At 46.6% G+C, this 26,005-nt stretch overlaps 1 protein-coding gene and 1 pseudogene across 1 annotated transcript; both read left to right on the forward strand.

The window, feature by feature from the left end:
* The first annotated feature begins 37 nt into the window (after nucleotides 1–37).
* On the forward strand, nucleotides 38–24,747 carry LOC123774512 (uncharacterized). The gene is given in 6 exon segments (XM_069304145.1): nucleotides 38–91; nucleotides 389–589; nucleotides 730–858; nucleotides 860–1,480; nucleotides 1,482–1,751; nucleotides 1,753–24,747. Coding segments are annotated over 6 exon segments (21,882 nt in total). The 3' UTR covers nucleotides 22,360–24,747.
* LOC138351889 (uncharacterized) lies at nucleotides 23,486–24,747 on the forward strand (annotated as a pseudogene).
* Nucleotides 24,748–26,005: the final 1,258 nt, after the last annotated feature.

Here is a 26,005-nt window from a genome sequence, read left to right on the forward strand (position 1 = left end):
CCTACGCCTAGAAGTACAGAGAGCTACTGCTGCTTTCATGGCAGCATGGAATGAAGCAGCTGCGAGAGCATCTCAGATTCAAACAATTCTGGTAAGATCTGCGCCCTCTGGCACCTACACAATTGAAATTCCTAAGCATGGTCGAAGCAGCTGAAGAAGTAAAGGGGGCAACCTGCTCAATTTATGGCAGCTTGGAACAAAGCTGCTCGACGTGCAACTGTTGTCCAACAAGCAGCTTTACTCTTTGCCACAGCCTGTCCATCAGACTGAAAATCTCAAGAAACACAACTGCTGAATTTATGGCTTCCTGGGAAGCTGCTGCTCGACACGCTTCAGCTATTAGACATGCAGTTACCTGCCACTGCTTCCTCCGGTGACGCTACAACAGGTAGAGGCTACTTACGAAGTCAAGAAAGCCACTACAGAATTTATAGCAGCTTGGAGAAATGCTGTTGTACGAGTGCCTACGATCCAGACCAACCTCTACCAGATTACTGGTACTACTCCATATTCTGCTGTTCCAACAACTGTTGATGGCGTTCCCCATATTACTCCTGAAGTTGCACATGCCACAGCAGAATTCACGAGAGTGTGGAATGCTGCGTGCAGCTGCTGCAGCAGCCCTCTGATGTAAAATATCATTATGGGAGCCAGTTCACAGCGTCCATCTCTTAAGGCCTCTCACCATGCATGAACTTATATCACAACCTTCATATCACTATGCACCAGCTTCTGTATCTTACGATGCAGCATTCTCCATCCGCACTGCTTCAGCCTGTCCAGCCTACGCCTGAAGTACAGAGAGCTACTGCTGCTTTCATGGCAGCATGGAATGAAGCAGCTGCGAGAGCAACATCAGATTCAAACAATTCTGGTAAGATCTGCGCCCTCTGGCACCTACACAATTGAAATCCCTAAGCATGTTGAAGCAATTGAAGAAGTAAAGGGGGCAACTGCTGAATTTTTGGCAGCTTGGAACAAAGCTGCTCGACGTGCAACTGTTGTCCAACAAGCAGCTTACTCTTTGCCACAGCCTGTCCATCAGACTGAAAATCTCAAAAACACAACTGCTGAATTTATGGCTTCCTGGGAAGCTGCTGCTCGACAAGCTTCAGCTATTAGATATGCAGTTACCTCCACTGCTTCCTCCGGTGACCTACAACAGGTAGAGGCTACTTACGAAGTCAAGAAAGCCACTACAGAATTTATAGCAGCTTGGAGAAATGCCGTTGTACGAGTGCCTACGATCCAGACCAACCTCTACCAGATTACTGGTACTACTCCATATTCTGCTGTTCCAACAACTGTTGATGGCGTTCCCCAATTTACTCCTGAAGTTGCACATGCCACAGCAGAATTCACGAGAGTGTGGAATGCTGCTGCTGCAGCACCCTCTGATGTAAATATCATTATGGGAGCCAGTTCACAGCGTCCATCTCTCAAGGCCTCTCACCATGCTGGAACTTATTCACAACCTTCATATCACCTATGCACCAGCTTCTGTATCTTACGATGCAGCTTCTCCATCTGTACTGCCTCATCCTGTCCAGCCTACCCCAGAAGTGCAGAGAGCTACTGCTGCTTTCATGGCAGCATGGAATGAAGCAACTGCAAGAGCATCTCAAATTCAAACAATTCTGGTAAGATCTGCGCCCTCTGGCACCTACACAATTGAATTTCCTAAGCAGGTCGAAGCAGCTGAAGAAGTAAAGGGGGCAACCGCTCACTTTATGGCAGCTTGGAACAAAGCCTGCTCGACGCGCAACTGTTGTCCAACAAGCAGTTTACTCTTTGCCACAGCCTGTCCATCAAACTGAAAATCTCAAGAAAACAATTGCTGAATTTATGGCTTCCTGGGAAGCTGCTGCTCAACAAGCTTCAGCTATTAGACATGCAGTTGCTGCCACTGCTTCCTCCGGTGACCCACAACAGGTAGAGGCTACTAACGAAGTCAAGAAAGCCACTACAGAATTTATAGCAGCTTGGAGAAATGCCGTTGTACGAGTGCCTACGATCCAGACCAACCTCTACCAGATTACTGGTACTACTCCATATTCTGCTGTTCCAACAACTGTTGATGGCGTTCCCCAATTTACTCCTGAAGTTGCACATGCCACAGCAGAATTCACGAGAGTGTGGAATGCTGCTGCTGCAGCACCCTCTGATGTAAATATCATTATGGGAGCCAGTTCACAGCGTCCATCTCTCAAGGCCTCTCACCATGCTGGAACTTATTCACAACCTTCATATCACCATGCACCAGCTTCTGTATCCTACGATGCAGCTTCTCCATCTGCACTGCCTCATCCTGTCCAGCCTACCCCAGAAGTGCAGAGAGCTACTGCTGCTTTCATGGTAGCATGGAATGAAGCAACTGCAAGAGCATCTCAAATTGAAACAATTCTGGTAAGATCTGCGCCCTCTGGCACCTACACAATTGAATTTCCTAAGCAGGTAGAAGCAGCTGAAGAAGTAAAGGGGGCAACCGCTCACTTTATGGCAGCTTGGAACAAAGCCGCTCGACGCGCAACTGTTGTCCAACAAGCAGTTTACTCTTTGCCACAGCCTCTCCATCAAACTGAAAATCTCAAGAAAACAATTGCTGAATTTATGGCTTCCTGGGAAGCTGCTGCTCAACAAGCTTCAGCTATTAGACATGCAGTTGCTGCCACTGCTTCCTCCGGTGACCCACAACAGGTAGAGGCTACTAACGAAGTCAAGAAAGCCACTACAGAATTTATAGCAGCTTGGAGAAATGCCGTTGTCCGAGTGCCTACGATCCAGACCAACCTCTACCAGATTACTGGTACTACTCCATATTCTGCTGTTTCAACAAGTGTTGATGGCGTTCCCCAATTCACTCCTGAAGTTGCACATGCCACAGCAGAATTCATGAAGGTATGGAATGCTGCCGTTGCAGCTGCTGCAGCAGCCCCAGATAAAAACATCATTATGGGAGACAGTTCATGGCATCCATCACTCAAAGCCGCCCACCAAGCAATAACTTATATACAACCTTCATATCACAATGCACCAGCTTCTGTATCTTACGATGCAGCATCTCCATCCGCACTGCTTCAGCCTGTCCAGCCTACGCCTGAAGTACAGAGAGCTACTGCTGCTTTCATGGCAGCATGGAATGAAGCAGCTGCGAGAGCAACACAGATTCAAACATTTCTGGTAAGATCTGCGCCCTCTGGCACCTACACAATTGAAATCCCTAAGCATGTTGAAGCAATTGAAGAAGTAAAGGGGGCAACTGCTGAATTTTTGGCAGCTTGGAACAAAGCTGCTCGACGTGCAACTGTTGTCCAACAAGCAGCTTACTCTTTGCCACAGCCTGTCCATCAGACTGAAAATCTCAAAAACACAACTGCTGAATTTATGGCTTCCTGGGAAGCTGCTGCTCGACACGCTTCAGCTATTAGACATGCAATTACCTCCACTGCTTCCTCCGGTGACCTACAACAGGTAGAGGCTACTTACGAAGTCAAGAAAGCCACTACAGAATTTATAGCAGCTTGGAGAAATGCCGTTGTACGAGTGCCTACGATCCAGACCAACCTCTACCAGATTACTGGTACTACTCCATATTCTGCTGTTCCAACAACTGTTGATGGCGTTCCCCAATTTACTCCTGAAGTTGCACATGCCACAGCAGAATTCACGAGAGTGTGGAATGCTGCTGCTGCAGTACCCTCTGATGTAAATATCATTATGGGAGCCAGTTCACAGCGTCCATCTCTCAAGGCCTCTCACCATGCTGGAACTTATTCACAACCTTCATATCACCATGCACCAGCTTCTGTATCTTACGATGCAGCTTCTCCATCTGTACTGCCTCATCCTGTCCAGCCTACCCCAGAAGTGCAGAGAGCTACTGCTGCTTTCATGGCAGCATGGAATGAAGCAACTGCAAGAGCATCTCAAATTCAAACAATTCTGGTAAGATCTGCGCCCTCTGGCACCTACACAATTGAATTTCCTAAGCAGGTCGAAGCAGCTGAAGAAGTAAAGGGGGCAACCGCTCACTTTATGGCAGCTTGGAACAAAGCCGCTCGACGCGCAACTGTTGTCCAACAAGCAGTTTACTCTTTGCCACAGCCTGTCCATCAAACTGAAAATCTCAAGAAAACAATTGCTGAATTTATGGCTTCCTGGGAAGCTGCTGCTCAACAAGCTTCAGCTATTAGACATGCAGTTGCTGCCACTGCTTCCTCCGGTGACCCACAACAGGTAGAGGCTACTAACGAAGTCAAGAAAGCCACTACAGAATTTATAGCAGCTTGGAGAAATGCCGTTGTCCGAGTGCCTACGATCCAGACCAACCTCTACCAGATTACTGGTACTACTCCATATTCTGCTGTTCCAACAACTGTTGATGGCGTTCCCCAATTTACTCCTGAAGTTGCACATGCCACAGCAGAATTCACGAGAGTGTGGAATGCTGCTGCTGCAGCACCCTCTGATGTAAATATCATTATGGGAGCCAGTTCCCAGCGTCCATCTCTCAAGGCCTCTCACCATGCTGGAACTTATTCACAACCTTCATATCACCATGCACCAGCTTCTGTATCCTACGATGCAGCTTCTCCATCTGCACTGCCTCATCCTGTCCAGCCTACCCCAGAAGTGCAGAGAGCTACTGCTGCTTTCATGGTAGCATGGAATGAAGCAACTGCAAGAGCATCTCAAATTGAAACAATTCTGGTAAGATCTGCGCCCTCTGGCACCTACACAATTGAATTTCCTAAGCAGGTCGAAGCAGCTGAAGAAGTAAAGGGGGCAACCGCTCACTTTATGGCAGCTTGGAACAAAGCCGCTCGACGCGCAACTGTTGTCCAACAAGCAGTTTACTCTTTGCCACAGCCTGTCCATCAAACTGAAAATCTCAAGAAAACAATTGCTGAATTTATGGCTTCCTGGGAAGCTGCTGCTCAACAAGCTTCAGCTATTAGACATGCAGTTGCTGCCACTGCTTCCTCCGGTGACCCACAACAGGTAGAGGCTACGAACGAAGTCAAGAAAGCCACTACAGAATTTATAGCAGCTTGGAGAAATGCCGTTGTCCGAGTGCCTACGATCCAGACCAACCTCTACCAGATTACTGGTACTACTCCATATTCTGCTGTTTCAACAAGTGTTGATGGCGTTCCCCAATTCACTCCTGAAGTTGCACATGCCACAGCAGAATTCATGAAGGTATGGAATGCTGCCGTTGCAGCTGCTGCAGCAGCCCCAGATAAAAACATCATTATGGGAGACAGTTCATGGCGTCCATCACTCAAAGCCGCCCACCAAGCAATAACTTATACACAACCTTCATATCACTATGCACCAGCTTCTGTATCTTACGATGCAGCTTCTCCATCCGCACTGCTTCAGCCTGTCCAGCCTACGCCTGAAGTACAGAGAGCTACTGCTGCTTTCATGGCAGCATGGAATGAAGCAGCTGCGAGAGCAACTCAGATTCAAACAATTCTGGTAAGATCTGCGCCCTCTGGCACCTACACAATTGAAATCCCTAAGCATGTTGAAGCAATTGAAGAAGTAAAGGGGGCAACTGCTGAATTTTTGGCAGCTTGGAACAAAGCTGCTCGACGTGCAACTGTTGTCCAACAAGCAGCTTACTCTTTGCCACAGCCTGTCCATCAGACTGAAAATCTCAAAAACACAACTGCTGAATTTATGGCTTCCTGGGAAGCTGCTGCTCGACACGCTTCAGCTATTAGACATGCAATTACCTCCACTGCTTCCTCCGGTGACCTACAACAGGTAGAGGCTACTTACGAAGTCAAGAAAGCCACTACAGAATTTATAGCAGCTTGGAGAAATGCCGTTGTACGAGTGCCTACGATCCAGACCAACCTCTACCAGATTACTGGTACTACTCCATATTCTGCTGTTCCAACAACTGTTGATGGCGTTCCCCAATTTACTCCTGAAGTTGCACATGCCACAGCAGAATTCACGAGAGTGTGGAATGCTGCTGCTGCAGCACCCTCTGATGTAAATATCATTATGGGAGCCAGTTCACAGCGTCCATCTCTTAAGGCCTCTCACCATGCTGGAACTTATTCACAACCTTCATATCACTATGCACCAGCTTCTGTATCTTACGATGCAGCTTCTCCATCCGCACTGCTTCAGCCTGTCCAGCCTACGCCTGAAGTACAGAGAGCTACTGCTGCTTTCATGGCAGCATGGAATGAAGCAGCTGCGAGAGCAACTCAGATTCAAACAATTCTGGTAAGATCTGCGCCCTCTGGCACCTACACAATTGAAATCCCTAAGCATGTTGAAGCAATTGAAGAAGTAAAGGGGGCAACTGCTGAATTTTTGGCAGCTTGGAACAAAGCTGCTCGACGTGCAACTGTTGTCCAACAAGCAGCTTACTCTTTGCCACAGCCTGTCCATCAGACTGAAAATCTCAAAAACACAACTGCTGAATTTATGGCTTCCTGGGAAGCTGCTGCTCGACAAGCTTCAGCTATTAGATATGCAGTTACCTCCACTGCTTCCTCCGGTGACCTACAACAGGTAGAGGCTACTTACGAAGTCAAGAAAGCCACTACAGAATTTATAGCAGCTTGGAGAAATGCCGTTGTACGAGTGCCTACGATCCAGACCAACCTCTACCAGATTACTGGTACTACTCCATATTCTGCTGTTCCAACAACTGTTGATGGCGTTCCCCAATTTACTCCTGAAGTTGCACATGCCACAGCAGAATTCACGAGAGTGTGGAATGCTGCTGCTGCAGCACCCTCTGATGTAAATATCATTATGGGAGCCAGTTCACAGCGTCCATCTCTCAAGGCCTCTCACCATGCTGGAACTTATTCACAACCTTCATATCACTATGCACCAGCTTCTCTATCTTACGATGCAGCTTCTCCATCCGCACTGCTTCAGCCTGTCCAGCCTACGCCTGAAGTACAGAGAGCTACTGCTGCTTTCATGGCAGCATGGAATGAAGCAGCTGTGAGAGCAACTCAGATTCAAACAATTCTGGTAAGATCTGCGCCCTCTGGCACCTACACAATTGAAATCCCTAAGCATGTTGAAGCAATTGAAGAAGTAAAGGGGGCAACTACTGAATTTTTGGCAGCTTGGAACAAAGCTGCTCGACGTGCAACTGTTGTCAAACAAGCAGCTTACTCTTTGCCACAGCCTGTCCATCAGACTGAAAATCTCAAAAACACAACTGCTGAATTTATGGCTTCCTGGGAAGCTGCTGCTCGACAAGCTTCAGCTATTAGACATGTAGTTACCACCACTGCTTCCTCCGGTGACCGACAACAAGTAAAGGCTACTTACGAAGTCAAGAAAGCCACTACAGAATTTATAGCAGCTTGGAGAAATGCTGTTGTACGAGTGCCTACGATCCAGACCAACCTCTACCAGATTACTGGTACTACTCCATATTCTGCTGTTCCAACAACTGTTGATGGTGTTCCCCAATTTACTCCTGAAGTTGCACATGCCACAGCAGAATTCACGAGAGTGTGGAATGCTGCTGCTGCAGCACCCTCTGATGTAAATATCATTATGGGAGCCAGTTCACAGCGTCCATCTCTCAAGGCCTCTCACCATGCTGGAACTTATTCACAACCTTCATATCACCATGCACCAGCTTCTGTATCTTACGATGCAGCTTCTCCATCTGCACTGCCTCATCCTGTCCAGCCTACCCCAGAAGTGCAGAGAGCTACTGCTGCTTTCATGGTAGCATGGAATGAAGCAACTGCAAGAGCATCTCAAATTCAAACAATTCTGGTAAGATCTGCGCCCTCTGGCACCTACACAATTGAATTTCCTAAGCAGGTCGAAGCAGCTGAAGAAGTAAAGGGGGCAACCGCTCACTTTATGGCAGCTTGGAACAAAGCCGCTCGACGCGCAACTGTTGTCCAACAAGCAGTTTACTCTTTGCCACAGCCTGTCCATCAAACTGAAAATCTCAAGAAAACAATTGCTGAATTTATGGCTTCCTGGGAAGCTGCTGCTCAACAAGCTTCAGCTATTAGACATGCAGTTGCTGCCACTGCTTCCTCCGGTGACCCACAACAGGTAGAGGCTACTAACGAAGTCAAGAAAGCCACTACAGAATTTATAGCAGCTTGGAGAAATGCCGTTGTCCGAGTGCCTACGATCCAGACCAACCTCTACCAGATTACTGGTACTACTCCATATTTTGCTGTTTCAACAAGTGTTGATGGCGTTCCCCAATTCACTCCTGAAGTTGCACATGCCACAGCAGAATTCATGAAGGTATGGAATGCTGCCGTTGCAGCTGCTGCAGCAGCCCCAGATAAAAACATCATTATGGGAGACAGTTCATGGCGTCCATCACTCAAAGCCGCCCACCAAGCAATAACTTATACACAACCTTCATATCACTATGCACCAGCTTCTGTATCTTACGATGCAGCTTCTCCATCCGCACTGCTTCAGCCTGTCCAGCCTACGCCTGAAGTACAGAGAGCTACTGCTGCTTTCATGGCAGCATGGAATGAAGCAGCTGCGAGAGCAACTCAGATTCAAACAATTCTGGTAAGATCTGCGCCCTCTGGCACCTACACAATTGAAATCCCTAAGCATGTTGAAGCAATTGAAGAAGTAAAGGGGGCAACTGCTGAATTTTTGGCAGCTTGGAACAAAGCTGCTCGACGTGCAACTGTTGTCCAACAAGCAGCTTACTCTTTGCCACAGCCTGTCCATCAGACTGAAAATCTCAAAAACACAACTGCTGAATTTATGGCTTCCTGGGAAGCTGCTGCTCGACACGCTTCAGCTATTAGACATGCAATTACCTCCACTGCTTCCTCCGGTGACCTACAACAGGTAGAGGCTACTTACGAAGTCAAGAAAGCCACTACAGAATTTATAGCAGCTTGGAGAAATGCCGTTGTACGAGTGCCTACGATCCAGACCAACCTCTACCAGATTACTGGTACTACTCCATATTCTGCTGTTCCAACAACTGTTGATGGCGTTCCCCAATTTACTCCTGAAGTTGCACATGCCACAGCAGAATTCACGAGAGTGTGGAATGCTGCTGCTGCAGCACCCTCTGATGTAAATATCATTATGGGAGCCAGTTCACAGCGTCCATCTCTTAAGGCCTCTCACCATGCTGGAACTTATTCACAACCTTCATATCACTATGCACCAGCTTCTGTATCTTACGATGCAGCTTCTCCATCCGCACTGCTTCAGCCTGTCCAGCCTACGCCTGAAGTACAGAGAGCTACTGCTGCTTTCATGGCAGCATGGAATGAAGCAGCTGCGAGAGCAACTCAGATTCAAACAATTCTGGTAAGATCTGCGCCCTCTGGCACCTACACAATTGAAATCCCTAAGCATGTTGAAGCAATTGAAGAAGTAAAGGGGGCAACTGCTGAATTTTTGGCAGCTTGGAACAAAGCTGCTCGACGTGCAACTGTTGTCCAACAAGCAGCTTACTCTTTGCCACAGCCTGTCCATCAGACTGAAAATCTCAAAAACACAACTGCTGAATTTATGGCTTCCTGGGAAGCTGCTGCTCGACAAGCTTCAGCTATTAGATATGCAGTTACCTCCACTGCTTCCTCCGGTGACCTACAACAGGTAGAGGCTACTTACGAAGTCAAGAAAGCCACTACAGAATTTATAGCAGCTTGGAGAAATGCCGTTGTACGAGTGCCTACGATCCAGACCAACCTCTACCAGATTACTGGTACTACTCCATATTCTGCTGTTCCAACAACTGTTGATGGCGTTCCCCAATTTACTCCTGAAGTTGCACATGCCACAGCAGAATTCACGAGAGTGTGGAATGCTGCTGCTGCAGCACCCTCTGATGTAAATATCATTATGGGAGCCAGTTCACAGCGTCCATCTCTCAAGGCCTCTCACCATGCTGGAACTTATTCACAACCTTCATATCACTATGCACCAGCTTCTCTATCTTACGATGCAGCTTCTCCATCCGCACTGCTTCAGCCTGTCCAGCCTACGCCTGAAGTACAGAGAGCTACTGCTGCTTTCATGGCAGCATGGAATGAAGCAGCTGTGAGAGCAACTCAGATTCAAACAATTCTGGTAAGATCTGCGCCCTCTGGCACCTACACAATTGAAATCCCTAAGCATGTTGAAGCAATTGAAGAAGTAAAGGGGGCAACTACTGAATTTTTGGCAGCTTGGAACAAAGCTGCTCGACGTGCAACTGTTGTCAAACAAGCAGCTTACTCTTTGCCACAGCCTGTCCATCAGACTGAAAATCTCAAAAACACAACTGCTGAATTTATGGCTTCCTGGGAAGCTGCTGCTCGACAAGCTTCAGCTATTAGACATGTAGTTACCACCACTGCTTCCTCCGGTGACCGACAACAAGTAAAGGCTACTTACGAAGTCAAGAAAGCCACTACAGAATTTATAGCAGCTTGGAGAAATGCTGTTGTACGAGTGCCTACGATCCAGACCAACCTCTACCAGATTACTGGTACTACTCCATATTCTGCTGTTCCAACAACTGTTGATGGTGTTCCCCAATTTACTCCTGAAGTTGCACATGCCACAGCAGAATTCACGAGAGTGTGGAATGCTGCTGCTGCAGCACCCTCTGATGTAAATATCATTATGGGAGCCAGTTCACAGCGTCCATCTCTTAAGGCCTCTCACCATGCTGGAACTTTTTCACAACCTTCATATCACTATGCACCAGCTTCTGTATCTTACGATGCAGCTTCTCCATCCGCACTGCTTCAGCCTGTCCAGCCTACGCCTGAAGTACAGAGAGCTACTGCTGCTTTCATGGCAGCATGGAATGAAGCAGCTGCGAGAGCAACTCAGATTCAAACAATTCTGGTAAGATCTGCGCCCTCTGGCACCTACACAATTGAAATCCCTAAGCATGTTGAAGCAATTGAAGAAGTAAAGGGGGCAACTGCTGAATTTTTGGCAGCTTGGAACAAAGCTGCTCGACGTGCAACTGTTGTCCAACAAGCAGCTTACTCTTTGCCACAGCCTGTCCATCAGACTGAAAATCTCAAAAACACAACTGCTGAATTTATGGCTTCCTGGGAAGCTGCTGCTCGACAAGCTTCAGCTATTAGATATGCAGTTACCTCCACTGCTTCCTCCGGTGACCTACAACAGGTAGAGGCTACTTACGAAGTCAAGAAAGCCACTACAGAATTTATAGCAGCTTGGAGAAATGCCGTTGTACGAGTGCCTACGATCCAGACCAACCTCTACCAGATTACTGGTACTACTCCATATTCTGCTGTTCCAACAACTGTTGATGGCGTTCCCCAATTTACTCCTGAAGTTGCACATGCCACAGCAGAATTCACGAGAGTGTGGAATGCTGCTGCTGCAGCACCCTCTGATGTAAATATCATTATGGGAGCCAGTTCACAGCGTCCATCTCTCAAGGCCTCTCACCATGCTGGAACTTATTCACAACCTTCATATCACTATGCACCAGCTTCTCTATCTTACGATGCAGCTTCTCCATCCGCACTGCTTCAGCCTGTCCAGCCTACGCCTGAAGTACAGAGAGCTACTGCTGCTTTCATGGCAGCATGGAATGAAGCAGCTGTGAGAGCAACTCAGATTCAAACAATTCTGGTAAGATCTGCGCCCTCTGGCACCTACACAATTGAAATCCCTAAGCATGTTGAAGCAATTGAAGAAGTAAAGGGGGCAACTACTGAATTTTTGGCAGCTTGGAACAAAGCTGCTCGACGTGCAACTGTTGTCAAACAAGCAGCTTACTCTTTGCCACAGCCTGTCCATCAGACTGAAAATCTCAAAAACACAACTGCTGAATTTATGGCTTCCTGGGAAGCTGCTGCTCGACAAGCTTCAGCTATTAGACATGTAGTTACCACCACTGCTTCCTCCGGTGACCGACAACAAGTAAAGGCTACTTACGAAGTCAAGAAAGCCACTACAGAATTTATAGCAGCTTGGAGAAATGCTGTTGTACGAGTGCCTACGATCCAGACCAACCTCTACCAGATTACTGGTACTACTCCATATTCTGCTGTTCCAACAACTGTTGATGGTGTTCCCCAATTTACTCCTGAAGTTGCACATGCCACAGCAGAATTCACGAGAGTGTGGAATGCTGCTGCTGCAGCACCCTCTGATGTAAATATCATTATGGGAGCCAGTTCACAGCGTCCATCTCTCAAGGCCTCTCACCATGCTGGAACTTATTCACAACCTTCATATCACCATGCACCAGCTTCTGTATCTTACGATGCAGCTTCTCCATCTGCACTGCCTCATCCTGTCCAGCCTACCCCAGAAGTGCAGAGAGCTACTGCTGCTTTCATGGTAGCATGGAATGAAGCAACTGCAAGAGCATCTCAAATTCAAACAATTCTGGTAAGATCTGCGCCCTCTGGCACCTACACAATTGAATTTCCTAAGCAGGTCGAAGCAGCTGAAGAAGTAAAGGGGGCAACCGCTCACTTTATGGCAGCTTGGAACAAAGCCGCTCGACGTGCAACTGTTGTCCAACAAGCAGTTTACTCTGTGCCACAGCCAGTCCATCAAACTGAAAATCTCAAGAAAACAATTGCTGAATTTATGGCTTCCTGGGAAGCTGCTGCTCAACAAGCTTCAGCTATTAGACATGCAGTTGCTGCCACTGCTTCCTCCGGTGACCCACAACAGGTAGAGGCTACTAACGAAGTCAAGAAAGCCACTACAGAATTCATAGCAGCTTGGATAAATGCCGTTCTCCGAGTGCCTACGATCCAGACCAACCTCTACCAGATTACTGGTACTACTCCATATTCTGCTGTTTCAACAAGTGTTGATGGCGTTCCCCAATTCACTCCTGAAGTTGCACATGCCACAGCAGAATTCATGAAGGTATGGAATGCTGCCGTTGCAGCTGCTGCAGCAGCCCCAGATAAAAACATCATTATGGGAGACAGTTCATGGCGTCCATCACTCAAAGCCGCCCACCAAGCAATAACTTATTCACAACCTTCATATCACTATGCACCAGCTTCTGTATCTTACGATGCAGCTTCTCCATCCGCACTGCTTCAGCCTGTCCAGCCTATGCCTGAAGTACAGAGAGCTACTGCTGCTTTCATGGCAGCATGGAATGAAGCAGCTGCGAGAGCAACTCAGATTCAAACAATTCTGGTAAGATCTGCGCCCTCTGGCACCTACACAATTGAATTTCCTAAGCAGGTCGAAGCAGCTGAAGAAGTAAAGGGGGCAACCGCTCACTTTATGGCAGCTTGGAACAAAGCTGCTCGACGTGCAACTGTTGTCCAACAAGCAGCTTACTCTTTGCCACAGCCTGTCCATCAGACTGAAAATCTCAAAAACACAACTGCTGAATTTATGGCTTCCTGGGAAGCTGCTGCTCGACACGCTTCAGCTATTAGACATGCAGTTACCTCCACTGCTTCCTCCGGTGACCCACAACAGGTAGAGGCTACTTACGAAGTCAAGAAAGCCACTACAGAATTTATAGCAGCTTGGAGAAATGCCATTGTACGAGTGCCTACGATCCAGACCAACCTCTACCAGATTACTGGTACTACTCCATATTCTGCTGTTCCAACAACTGTTGATGGCGTTCCCCAATTTACTCCTGAAGTTGCACATGCCACAGCAGAATTCACGAGAGTGTGGAATGCTGCTGCTGCAGCACCCTCTGATGTAAATATCATTATGGGAGCCAGTTCACAGCGTCCATCTCTTAAGGCCTCTCACCATGCTGGAACTTATTCACAACCTTCATATCACTATGCACCAGCTTCTGTATCTTACGATGCAGCTTCTCCATCCGCACTGCTTCAGCCTGTCCAGCCTACGCCTGAAGTACAGAAAGCTACTGCTGCTTTCATGGCAGCATGGAATGAAGCAGCTGTGAGAGCAACTCAGATTCAAACAATTCTGGTAAGATCTGCGCCCTCTGGCACCTACGCAATAGAAATCCCTAAGCATGTTGAAGCAATTGAAGAAGTAAAGGGGGCAACTACTGAATTTTTGGCAGCTTGGAACAAAGCTGCTCGACGTGCAACTGTTGTCCAACAAGCAGCTTACTCTTTGCCACAGCCTGTCCATCAGACTGAAAATCTCAAAAACACAACTGCTGAATTTATGGCTTCCTGGGAAGCTGCTGCTCGACAAGCTTCAGCTATTAAACATGCAGTTACCTCCACTGCTTCCTCAGGTGACCGACAACAAGTAAAGGCTACTTACGAAGTCAAGAAAGCCACTACAGAATTTATAGCAGCTTGGAGAAATGCTGTTGTACGAGTGCCTACGATCCAGACCAACCTCTACCAGATTACTGGTACTACTCCATATTCTGCTGTTCCAACAACTGTTGATGGCGTTCCCCAATTTAATCCTGATGTTGCACATGCCACAGCAGAATTCACGAGAGTGTGGAATGCTGCTGCTGCAGCACCCTCTGATGTAAATATCATTATGGGAGCCAGTTCACAGCGTCCATCTCTCAAGGCCTCTCACCATGCTGGAACTTATTCACAACCTTCATATCACCATGCACCAGCTTCTGTATCTTACGATGCAGCTTCTCCATCTGCACTGCCTCATCCTGTCCAGCCTACCCCAGAAGTGCAGAGAGCTACTGCTGCTTTCATGGCAGCATGGAATGAAGCAACTGCAAGAGCATCTCAAATTCAAACAATTCTGGTAAGATCTGCGCCCTCTGGCACCTACACAATTGAATTTCCTAAGCAGGTCGAAGCAGCTGAAGAAGTAAAGGGGGCAACCGCTCACTTTATGGCAGCTTGGAACAAAGCCGCTCGACGTGCAACTGTTGTCCAACAAGCAGTTTACTCTGTGCCACAGCCTGTCCATCAAACTGAAAATCTCAAGAAAACAATTGCTGAATTTATGGCTTCATGGGAAGCTGCTGCTCAACAAGCTTCAGCTATTAGACATGCAGTTGCTGTCACTGCTTCCTCTGGTGACCCACAACAGGTAGAGGCTACTTACGAAGTCAAGAAAGCCACTACAGAATTTATAGCAGCTTGGAGAAATGCCGTTGTACGAGTGCCTACGATCCAGACCAACCTCTACCAGATTACTGGTACTACTCCATATTCTGCTGTTCCAACAACTGTTGATGGCGTTCCTCAATTTACTCCTGAAGTTGCACATGCCACAGAAGAATTCACGAGAGTGTGGAATGCTGCTGCTGCAGCTGCTGCAGCACCCTCTGATGTAAATATCATTATGGGAGCCAGTTCACAGCGTCCATCTCTCAAGGCCTCTCACCATGCTGGAACTTATTCACAACCTTCATATCACCATGCACCAGCTTCTGTATCTTACGATGCAGCTTCTCCATCTGCACTGCCTCATCCTGTCCAGCCTACCCCAGAAGTGCAGAGAGCTACTGCTTCTTTCATGGCAGCATGGAATGAAGCAACTGCAAGAGCATCTCAAATTCAAACATTTCTGGTAAGATCTGCGCCCTCTGGCACCTACACAATTGAATTTCCTAAGCAGGTCGAAGCAGCTGAAGAAGTAAAGGGGGCAACCGCTCACTTTATGGCAGCTTGGAACAAAGCCGCTCGACGCGCAACTGTTGTCCAACAAGCAGTTTACTCTTTGCCACAGCCTGTCCATCAAACTGAAAATCTCAAGAAAACAATTGCTGAATTTATGGCTTCCTGGGAAGCTGCTGCTCAACAAGCTTCAGCTATTAGACATGCAGTTGCTGCCACTGCTTCCTCCGGTGACCCACAACAGGTAGAGGCTACTAACGAAGTCAAGAAAGCCACTACAGAATTTATAGCAGCTTGGAGAAATGCCGTTGTCCGAGTGCCTACGATCCAGACCAACCTCTACCAGATTACTGGTACTACTCCATATTCTGCTGTTTCAACAAGTGTTGATGGCGTTCCCCAATTCACTCCTGAAGTTGCACATGCCACAGCAGAATTCATGAAGGTATGGAATGCTGCCGTTGCAGCTGCTGCTGCAACCCCAGATAAAAACATCATTATTGGAGACAGTTCATGGCGTCCATCACTCAAAGCCGCCCACCAAGCAATAACTTATTCACAACCTTCATATCACTATGCACCAGCTTCTGTATCTTACGATGCAGCTTCTCCATCCGCACTGCTTCAGCCTGTCCAGCCTACGCCTAAAGTACAGAGAGCTACTGCTGCTTTCATGGCAGCATGGAATGAAGCAGCTGCGAGAGCAACTCAGATTCAAACAATTCTGGTAAGATCTGCGCCCTCTGGCACCTACACAATTAAAATCCCTAAGCATGTTGAAGCAATTGAAGAAGTAAAGGTGGCAACTGCTGAATTTTTGGCAGCTTGGAACAAAGCTGCTCGACGTGCAACTGTTGTCCAACAAGCAGCTTACTCTTTGCCACAGCCTGTCCATCAGACTGAAAATCTCAAAAACACAACTGCTGAATTTATGGCTTCCTGGGAAGCTGCTGCTCGACACGCTTCAGCTATTAGACATGCAGTTACCTCCACTGCTTCCTCCGGTGACCCACAACAGGTAGAGGCTACTTACGAAGTCAAGAAAGCCACTACAGAATTTATAGCAGCTTGGAGAAATGCCGTTGTACGAGTGCCTACGATCCAGACCAACCTCTACCAGATTACTGGTACTACTCCATATTCTGCTGTTCCAATAACTGTTGATGGCGTTCCCCAATTTACTCCTGAAGTTGCACATGCCACAGCAGAATTCACGAGAGTGTGGAATGCTGCTGCTGCAGCACCCTCTGATGTAAATATCATTATGGGAGCCAGTTCACAGCGTCCATCTCTCAAGGCCTCTCACCATGCTGGAACTTATTCACAACCTTCATATCACTATGCACCAGCTTCTGTATCTTACGATGCAGCTTCTCCATCCGCACTGTTTCAGCCTGTCCAGCCTACGCCTGAAGTACAGAGAGCTACTGCTGCTTTCATGGCAGCATGGAATGAAGCAGCTGTGAGAGCAACTCAGATTCAAACAATTCTGGTAAGATCTGCGCCCTCTGGCACCTACGCAATAGAAATCCCTAAGCATGTTGAAGCAATTGAAGAAGTAAAGGGGGCAACTACTGAATTTTTGGCAGCTTGGAACAAAGCTGCTCGACGTGCAACTGTTGTCCAACAAGCAGCTTACTCTTTGCCACAGCCTGTCCATCAGACTGAAAATCTCAAAAACACAACTGCTGAATTTATGGCTTCCTGGGAAGCTGCTGCTCGACAAGCTTCAGCTATTAAACATGCAGTTACCTCCACTGCTTCCTCAGGTGACCGACAACAAGTAAAGGCTACTTACGAAGTCAAGAAAGCCACTACAGAATTTATAGCAGCTTGGAGAAATGCTGTTGTACGAGTGCCTACGATCCAGACCAACCTCTACCAGATTACTGGTACTACTCCATATTCTGCTGTTCCAACAACTGTTGATGGCGTTCCCCAATTTACTCCTGAAGTTGCACATGCCACAGCAGAATTCACGAGAGTGTGGAATGCTGCTGCTGCAGCACCCTCTGATGTAAATATCATTATGGGAGCCAGTTCACAGCGTCCATCTCTCAAGGCCTCTCACCATGCTGGAACTTATTCAAAACCTTCATATCACCATGCACCAGCTTCTGTATCTTACGATGCAACTTCTCCATCTGCACTGCCTCATCCTGTCCAGCCTACCCCAGAAGTGCAGAGAGCTACTGCTGCTTTCATGGTAGCATGGAATGAAGCAACTGCAAGAGCATCTCAAATTCAAACAATTCTGGTAAGATCTGCGCCCTTTGGCACCTACACAATTGAATTTCCTAAGCAGGTCGAAGCAGCTGAAGAAGTAAAGGGGGCAACCGCTCACTTTATGGCAGCTTGGAACAAAGCCGCTCGACGTGCAACTGTTGTCCAACAAGCAGTTTACTCTGTGCCACAGCCTGTCCATCAAACTGAAAATCTCAAGAAAACAATTGCTGAATTTATGGCTTCCTGGGAAGCTGCTGCTCAACAAGCTTCAGCTATTAGACATGCAGTTGCTGCCACTGCTTCCTCCGGTGACCCACAACAGGTAGAGGCTACTAACGAAGTCAAGAAAGCCACTACAGAATTTATAGCAGCTTGGAGAAATGCCGTTGTCCGAGTGCCTACGATCCAGACCAACCTCTACCAGATTACTGGTACTACTCCATATTCTGCTGTTTCAACAAGTGTTGATGGCGTTCCCCAATTCACTCCTGAAGTTGCACATGCCACAGCAGAATTCATGAAGGTATGGAATGCTGCCGTTGCAGCTGCTGCTGCAGCCCCAGATAAAAACATCATTATGGGAGACAGTTCATGGCGTCCATCACTCAAAGCCGCCCACCAAGCAATAACTTATTCACAACCTTCATATCACTATGCACCAGCTTCTCTATCTTACGATGCAGCTTCTCCATCCGCACTGCTTCAGCCTGTCCAGCCTACGCCTGAAGTACAGAGAGCTACTGCTGCTTTCATGGCAGCATGGAATGAAGCAGCTGCGAGAGCAACTCAGATTCAAACAATTCTGGTAAGATCTGCGCCCTCTGGCACCTACACAATTGAAATCCCTAAGCATGTTGAAGCAATTGAAGAAGTAAAGGTGGCAACTGCTGAATTTTTGGCAGCTTGGAACAAAGCTGCTCGACGTGCAACTGTTGTCCAACAAGCAGCTTACTCTTTGCCACAGCCTGTCCATCAGACTGAAAATCTCAAAAACACAACTGCTGAATTTATGGCTTCCTGGGAAGCTGCTGCTCGACACGCTTCAGTTATTAGACATGCAGTTACCTCCACTGCTTCCTCCGGTGACCCACAACAGGTAGAGGCTACTTACGAAGTCAAGAAAGCCACTACAGAATTTATAGCAGCTTGGAGAAATGCCGTTGTACGAGTGCCTACGATCCAGACCAACCTCTACCAGATTACTGGTACTACTCCATATTCTGCTGTTCCAACAACTGTTGATGGCGTTCCCCAATTTACTCCTGAAGTTGCACATGCCACAGCAGAATTCACGAGAGTGTGGAATGCTGCTGCTGCAGCACCCTCTGATGTAAATATCATTATGGGAGCCAGTTCACAGCGTCCATCTCTCAAGGCCTCTCACCATGCTGGAACTTATTCACAACCTTCATATCACTATGCACCAGCTTCTCTATCTTACGATGCAGCTTCTCCATCCGCACTGCTTCAGCCTGTCCAGCCTACGCCTGAAGTACAGAGAGCTACTGCTGCTTTCATGGCAGCATGGAATGAAGCAGCTGTGAGAGCAACTCAGATTCAAACAATTCTGGTAAGATCTGCGCCCTCTGGCACCTACGCAATAGAAATCCCTAAGCATGTTGAAGCAATTGAAGAAGTAAAGGGGGCAACTACTGAATTTTTGGCAGCTTGGAACAAAGCTGCTCGACGTGCAACTGTTGTCCAACAAGCAGCTTACTCTTTGCCACAGCCTGTCCATCAGACTGAAAATCTCAAAAACACAACTGCTGAATTTATGGCTTCCTGGGAAGCTGCTGCTCGACAAGCTTCAGCTATTAAACATGCAGTTACCTCCACTGCTTCCTCAGGTGACCGACAACAAGTAAAGGCTACTTACGAAGTCAAGAAAGCCACTACAGAATTTATAGCAGCTTGGAGAAATGCTGTTGTACGAGTGCCTACGATCCAGACCAACCTCTACCAGATTACTGGTACTACTCCATATTCTGCTGTTCCAACAACTGTTGATGGCGTTCCCCAATTTACTCCTGAAGTTGCACATGCCACAGCAGAATTCACGAGAGTGTGGAATGCTGCTGCTGCAGCACCCTCTGATGTAAATATCATTATGGGAGCCAGTTCACAGCGTCCATCTCTCAAGGCCTCTCACCATGCTGGAACTTATTCACAACCTTCATATCACCATGCACCAGCTTCTGTATCTTACGATGCAACTTCTCCATCTGCACTGCCTCATCCTGTCCAGCCTACCCCAGAAGTGCAGAGAGCTACTGCTGCTTTCATGGTAGCATGGAATGAAGCAACTGCAAGAGCATCTCAAATTCAAACAATTCTGGTAAGATCTGCGCCCTCTGGCACCTACACAATTGAATTTCCTAAGCAGGTCGAAGCAGCTGAAGAAGTAAAGGGGGCAACCGCTCACTTTATGGCAGCTTGGAACAAAGCCGCTCGACGTGCAACTGTTGTCCAACAAGCAGTTTACTCTGTGCCACAGCCTGTCCATCAAACTGAAAATCTCAAGAAAACAATTTCTGAATTTATGGCTTCCTGGGAAGCTGCTGCTCAACAAGCTTCAGCTATTAGACATGCAGTTGCTGCCACTGCTTCCTCCGGTGACCCACAACAGGTAGAGGCTACTAACGAAGTCAAGAAAGCCACTACAGAATTTATAGCAGCTTGGAGAAATGCCGTTGTCCGAGTGCCTACGATCCAGACCAACCTCTACCAGATTACTGGTACTACTCCATATTCTGCTGTTTCAACAAGTGTTGATGGCGTTCCCCAATTCACTCCTGAAGTTGCACATGCCACAGCAGAATTCATGAAGGTATGGAATGCTGCCGTTGCAGCTGCTGCTGCAGCCCCAGATAAAAACATCATTATGGGAGACAGTTCATGGCGTCCATCACTCAAAGCCGCCCACCAAGCAATAACTTATTCACAACCTTCATATCACTATGCACCAGCTTCTCTATCTTACGATGCAGCTTCTCCATCCGCACTGCTTCAGCCTGTCCAGCCTACGCCTGAAGTACAGAGAGCTACTGCTGTTTTCATGGCAGCATGGAATGAAGCAGCTGCGAGAGCAACTCAGATTCAAACAATTCTGGTAAGATCTGCGCCCTCTAGCACCTACACAATTGAAATCCCTAAGCATGTTGAAGCAATTGAAGAAGTAAAGGTGGCAACTGCTGAATTTTTGGCAGCTTGGAACAAAGCTGCTCGACGTGCAACTGTTGTCCAACAAGCAGCTTACTCTTTGCCACAGCCTGTCCATCAGACTGAAAATCTCAAAAACACAACTGCTGAATTTATGGCTTCCTGGGAAGCTGCTGCTCAACAAGCTTCAGCTATTAGACATGCAGTGTCTGCCACTGCTTCCTCCGGTGACCCACAACAGGTAGAAGCTACTTACGAAGTCAAGAAAGCCACTACAGAATTTATAGCAGCTTGGAGAAATGCTGTTGTACGAGTGCCTACGATCCAGACCAACCTCTACCAGATTACTGGTACTATTCCATATTCTGCTGTTCCAACAACTGTTGATGGCGTTCCCCAATTTACTCCTGAAGTTGCACATGCCACAGCAGAATTCACGAGAGTGTGGAATGCTGCTGCTGCAGCACCCTCTGATGTAAATATCATTATGGGAGCCAGTTCACAGCGTCCATCTCTCAAGGCCTCTCACCATGCTGGAACTTATTCACAACCTTCATATCACCATGCACCAGCTTCTGTATCTTACGATGCAGCTTCTCCATCTGCACTGCCTCATCCTGTCCAGCCTACCCCAGAAGTGCAGAGAGCTACTGCTGCTTTCATGGCAGCATGGAATGAAGCAACTGCAAGAGCATCTCAAATTCAAACAATTCTGGTAAGATCTGCGCCCTCTGGCACCTACACAATTGAATTTCCTAAGCATGTTGAAGCAATTGACGAAGTAAAGGGGGCAACTGCTCAATTTATGGCAGCTTGGAACAAAGCCGCTCGACGTGCAACTGTTGTCAAACACGCAGTTTACTCTTTGCCACAGCCTCTGCAACAAACTGAAGATCTTAAGAAAACAACTGCTCAATTCTTGGTTTTCTGGGAAGCTGCTGCTCAACGAGCTTCAGCTATTAGACATGCAGTTGCTGCCACTGCTTCCTCCGGTGTCCCACAACAGGTAGAGGCTACTTACGAATTCAAGAGAGCCACTGAAGAATTCATGGCAGCTTGGAGAAAAGCCGCTGCACGAATGCGTATCATCCAGACCAACCTCTACCAGATTACTGGTACTACTCCATATTCTGCTGTTTCAACAAGTGTTGATGGCGTTCCCCTATTCACTCCTGAAGTTGCACATGCCACAGCAGAATTTATGAAAGTGTGGAATGCTGTAGGAGCCTCTGATGTAAACATCATCATTAAGGGAGACAGTTCACTGCTCTCATCACTTAAGGCCACCCATCACGCAGTACCTTATTCACACTCTTCATATCACCATGCACCAGCTTCTGTATCCTACGATGCAACTTCTCCTCCTAGCCTGTCCAGGCTACCCCAGAAGTGCAGAGAGCTACTGCTACTTTCATGGCAGCATGGAATGAAGCAACTGCAAGAGCAACCCAAATCCAAACAACTTTGGTAAGATCTGCGCCCTCTCGCACCTATGCAATAGAAATTCCGAAGCAGGTAGATGCAACTGAAGAACTAAAGCGGGCAACTGCTCAATTTATGGCAGCTTGGAACAAAGCCGCTCGACGTGCAACTGTTGTCAAACAAGCAGCTTACTCTTTGCCACAGCCTGTCCATCAAACTGAAGATCTCAAGAAAACAACTGCTAAATTTATGGCTTCCTGGGAAGCTGCTGCTCGACAAGCTTCAGCTATTAAGACATGCAGTTGTTGCCACTGCTTCCTCCGGTGACCCACAACAGGTACAGGCTACTTACTAAGTGAAGAGAGCCACTGAAGAATTCATGGCAGCTTGGAGAAAAGCCGCTGCACGAATGCGTATCATCCAGACCAACCTCTACCAGATTACTGGTACTACTCTATATTCTGCTGTTCCAACAATTGTTGATGGCGTTCCCTAATTCACTCCTGAAGTTGCACATTCTACAGCAGAATTCGTGAAGGTATGAAATTCTGCCGCTTCAGCTGTTGCAGCAGCTCCTGATGTAAACATTATTATGGGAACCAGTTCACAGCACTCATATCTCTAGGCCATAAATGCTGCCCACCATGCTGCAATTTCTTCACCGTGTTAATATCACCATGCACAAGTTATTGTGTCTTATGGTGAAGCTTCTCCACCTTTGCTGCATCAGTGTTTCCAGACAACCTCAGAAGTGTTGAGCTACCACTGTTTCATGGTAGAGTGAACAACCCGTCCTCTTAAAAATAACGTCACTTTTCGCTCGTATGCGCGCTATGACCAAATTTGGACGTAATTTGAAATGAAATCGACTCACAAAAGTGACGTACCGTCCCGTTTTCTGTTTGAGTCGTCCGGCTTACTCGGTAAGGTTAGAAGAGGAAACTTTTAATTAACGTTTTTCATAACGTTTTGAAACTTTATTAGAATTTTCTGCCCACCTAATCTATCTGAGGACCCTTAACTTACTGTTGTTGAAAACAAAATCCCAAATTTATTTTCATTTTCATATTACGTCCACTTTCGGCCATACGGGCAAACGGCCAAAAGCGACGTTATTTTTAAGAGGACAGGTTGCCCCGCCAAAGAAGCAACTAAGTTATAAATTACATGCCATTATGGTTAAATTTGGTGACGCTATGATACCTTCAATTCAAGTAGAAGAAACAGATGCCGTAATGCAGACTAGTGCAGTGTTCTTGGCAGCATGGAATGCAGCTGCTCGATATGCAGCATTTGTGGTACAAGCCGTCTCTAATCTTCCAAAAAAAAGTAGATCAAACTGATGATATATACGAAGCTACTGCGGAATTCATATATCTGTCCAACAAGTATCCCCTAATAGACTCTATATCAACATCTACCACATACTCTTTTCCTAAGCAGGTGAAGCCTACTTTGGAAGTTGAAAAGCAAGAGTTCAATTCATGGTCATGTGGAATGAAGCGGCGTCACTAATTCAACAGATAGAGACGGTTTTTAACATCCTCTCTAGATCCACGGCTCACGATCTGTTTCAAACGCCCTGTGTCCGATTCGCCTGAAGAAAAGTTAACCTATTAAACTTTCATGGCAAAGTTCCGAGCAGCTGAGGTAACCGCAATTCGGACCACTAGAGTTCATATTGTTATTTTACTTCACTCAGTGTAAGCAGTTGTTTAAATTCAACATATTGCTTACAGAGGCGGAGCTTACATAATGCATATTCCATCAGTGACTGTATCTTTCCTCCTTTCTCTGATTCTCTGATCTACCCTCTAACCTCCAGGGCTGCATTCATGAAGATTTTGTGTTTGTGTCAGCCCGTCACCACCCATAGTGATATTACAACCCGTTGAGTATCACCACCCATAGTGATATTACAACCCGTTGAGTATCACCACCCATAGTGATATTACAACCCGTTGAGTATCACCACCCACAGTGATATTACAACCCGTTGAGTATCACCACCCATAGTGATATTACAACCCGTTGAGTATCACCACCCATAGTGACATTACAACCCGTTGAGTATCACCACCCATAGTGATATTACAACCCGTTGAGTATCACCACCCATAGTGATATTACAACCCGTTGAGTATCACCACCCATAGTGATATTACAACCCGTTGAGTATCACCACCCATAGTGACATTACAACCCGTTGAGTATCACCACCCATAGTGATATTACAACCCGTTGAGTATCACCACCCATAGTGACATTACAACCCGTTGAGTATCACCACCCATAGTGACATTACAACCCGTTGAGTATCACCACCCATAGTGATATTATCACTTATAATAGTGTATTCTACTATGTATCCTTTTATTATTAAGTCTTTATGTAAATAGTATTCACAAGATTGGAAATAATAAAGTTTGTCAATAATTTCCCAATATCCTATTCCAAATTCAATGTTATTTTACTCGTTTAAGCCTTCTAATGCAATCAATGATGGTGCACAGGTGCATTCAATCTGAAGTATTACCAGCTTTTAAGAATAGCTAAACAAAATAAACATAAACAAACTAGAAATCAAGCTTCACTTCTTACAATAAAATACTGATTTTCTCATGGCAGTTGTAACGTTTTAAGAGATTAAGTGTGCAGTATGATCCCCCAAGAACGTTTCTGTGCCAAGTAATAAGGTTGATTATAATAAAAGTAAGTAATAAGGTTGATTATATAGTATTAATTGGAGGTAAATGCTCCTCAATATACTACTGAAAAGTTGAACAGCATCAGTAAATCAATGGGTTAGTGTAATTGATCTCTTTGAGAGATCACTACAGAGTTATTGCTACAGATAAAAAATGGACAGCTTAGCTGTAAATCTAGTGAGGTGTAATTGGTAGCCACGCTCCACCGACGACGTGTTGCATAGGGCAAATTGTTGCACGGGACGGTGGGGAAGCCTAGCACCTCGGTTGGCGTCGCCGTGGTACTGAAAGGCAATTACATTGTAGAAATCTTCTACATAATAAGTAACTACAAATACATCCTAAATTATGAGAACAACAGTGGAAACTATCAGCTAATAAGCACTGCAAATTCTCTTTGGAGAAAATAATGAAATTAATCATCTATTTAGATGGTAAATTTACTTAAGACACGTACGGGATTGTATTATTTGTTCTACGGCCTAACGACAACTAGCCTAAATGTTAACTGTGGCCACATAATAATAAAAAGGTAAACCTACCTGCCGAGCCGCGTGTCCGTTGATTTAGAGACTTGAGCAATTCTTCGTCCTCCAGCTGCTGCTTGAAAGGCGTTGACTTTGGAATTGCTCATATGCTAGTCTGGGATACGGCTAATGTGCCAGATAACGTGGCACCGCTCTACTGGTCGTTGGAGCGAAATAAATGGGATCAAAACGTAGCTCTGCTACACGCTGTCAATGGCGTCAGCGTCGTGCTCTCTCGTTCTCTCGTGTCTAGTGACGCTCTCCCGTCTTCCTCCTCTTCCTTATTGCGCATGCGCGGCTCTTGATAGACATCTCGAGCGTAAATGCATATGTATATATCGCAATTGAATAAGGAAGGAAGAAGTAGTGACTAGTATTAATATCACATTAAATTCTTCTGAGATAAAATAGAATTTCGCATAACATAAATTGGATTATTAAAGTTGTGCAACTAATCGAG

Source organism: Procambarus clarkii, chromosome 51, assembly GCF_040958095.1.
Source record: "Procambarus clarkii isolate CNS0578487 chromosome 51, FALCON_Pclarkii_2.0, whole genome shotgun sequence".
Lineage (NCBI taxonomy): Eukaryota > Metazoa > Arthropoda > Malacostraca > Decapoda > Cambaridae > Procambarus > Procambarus clarkii.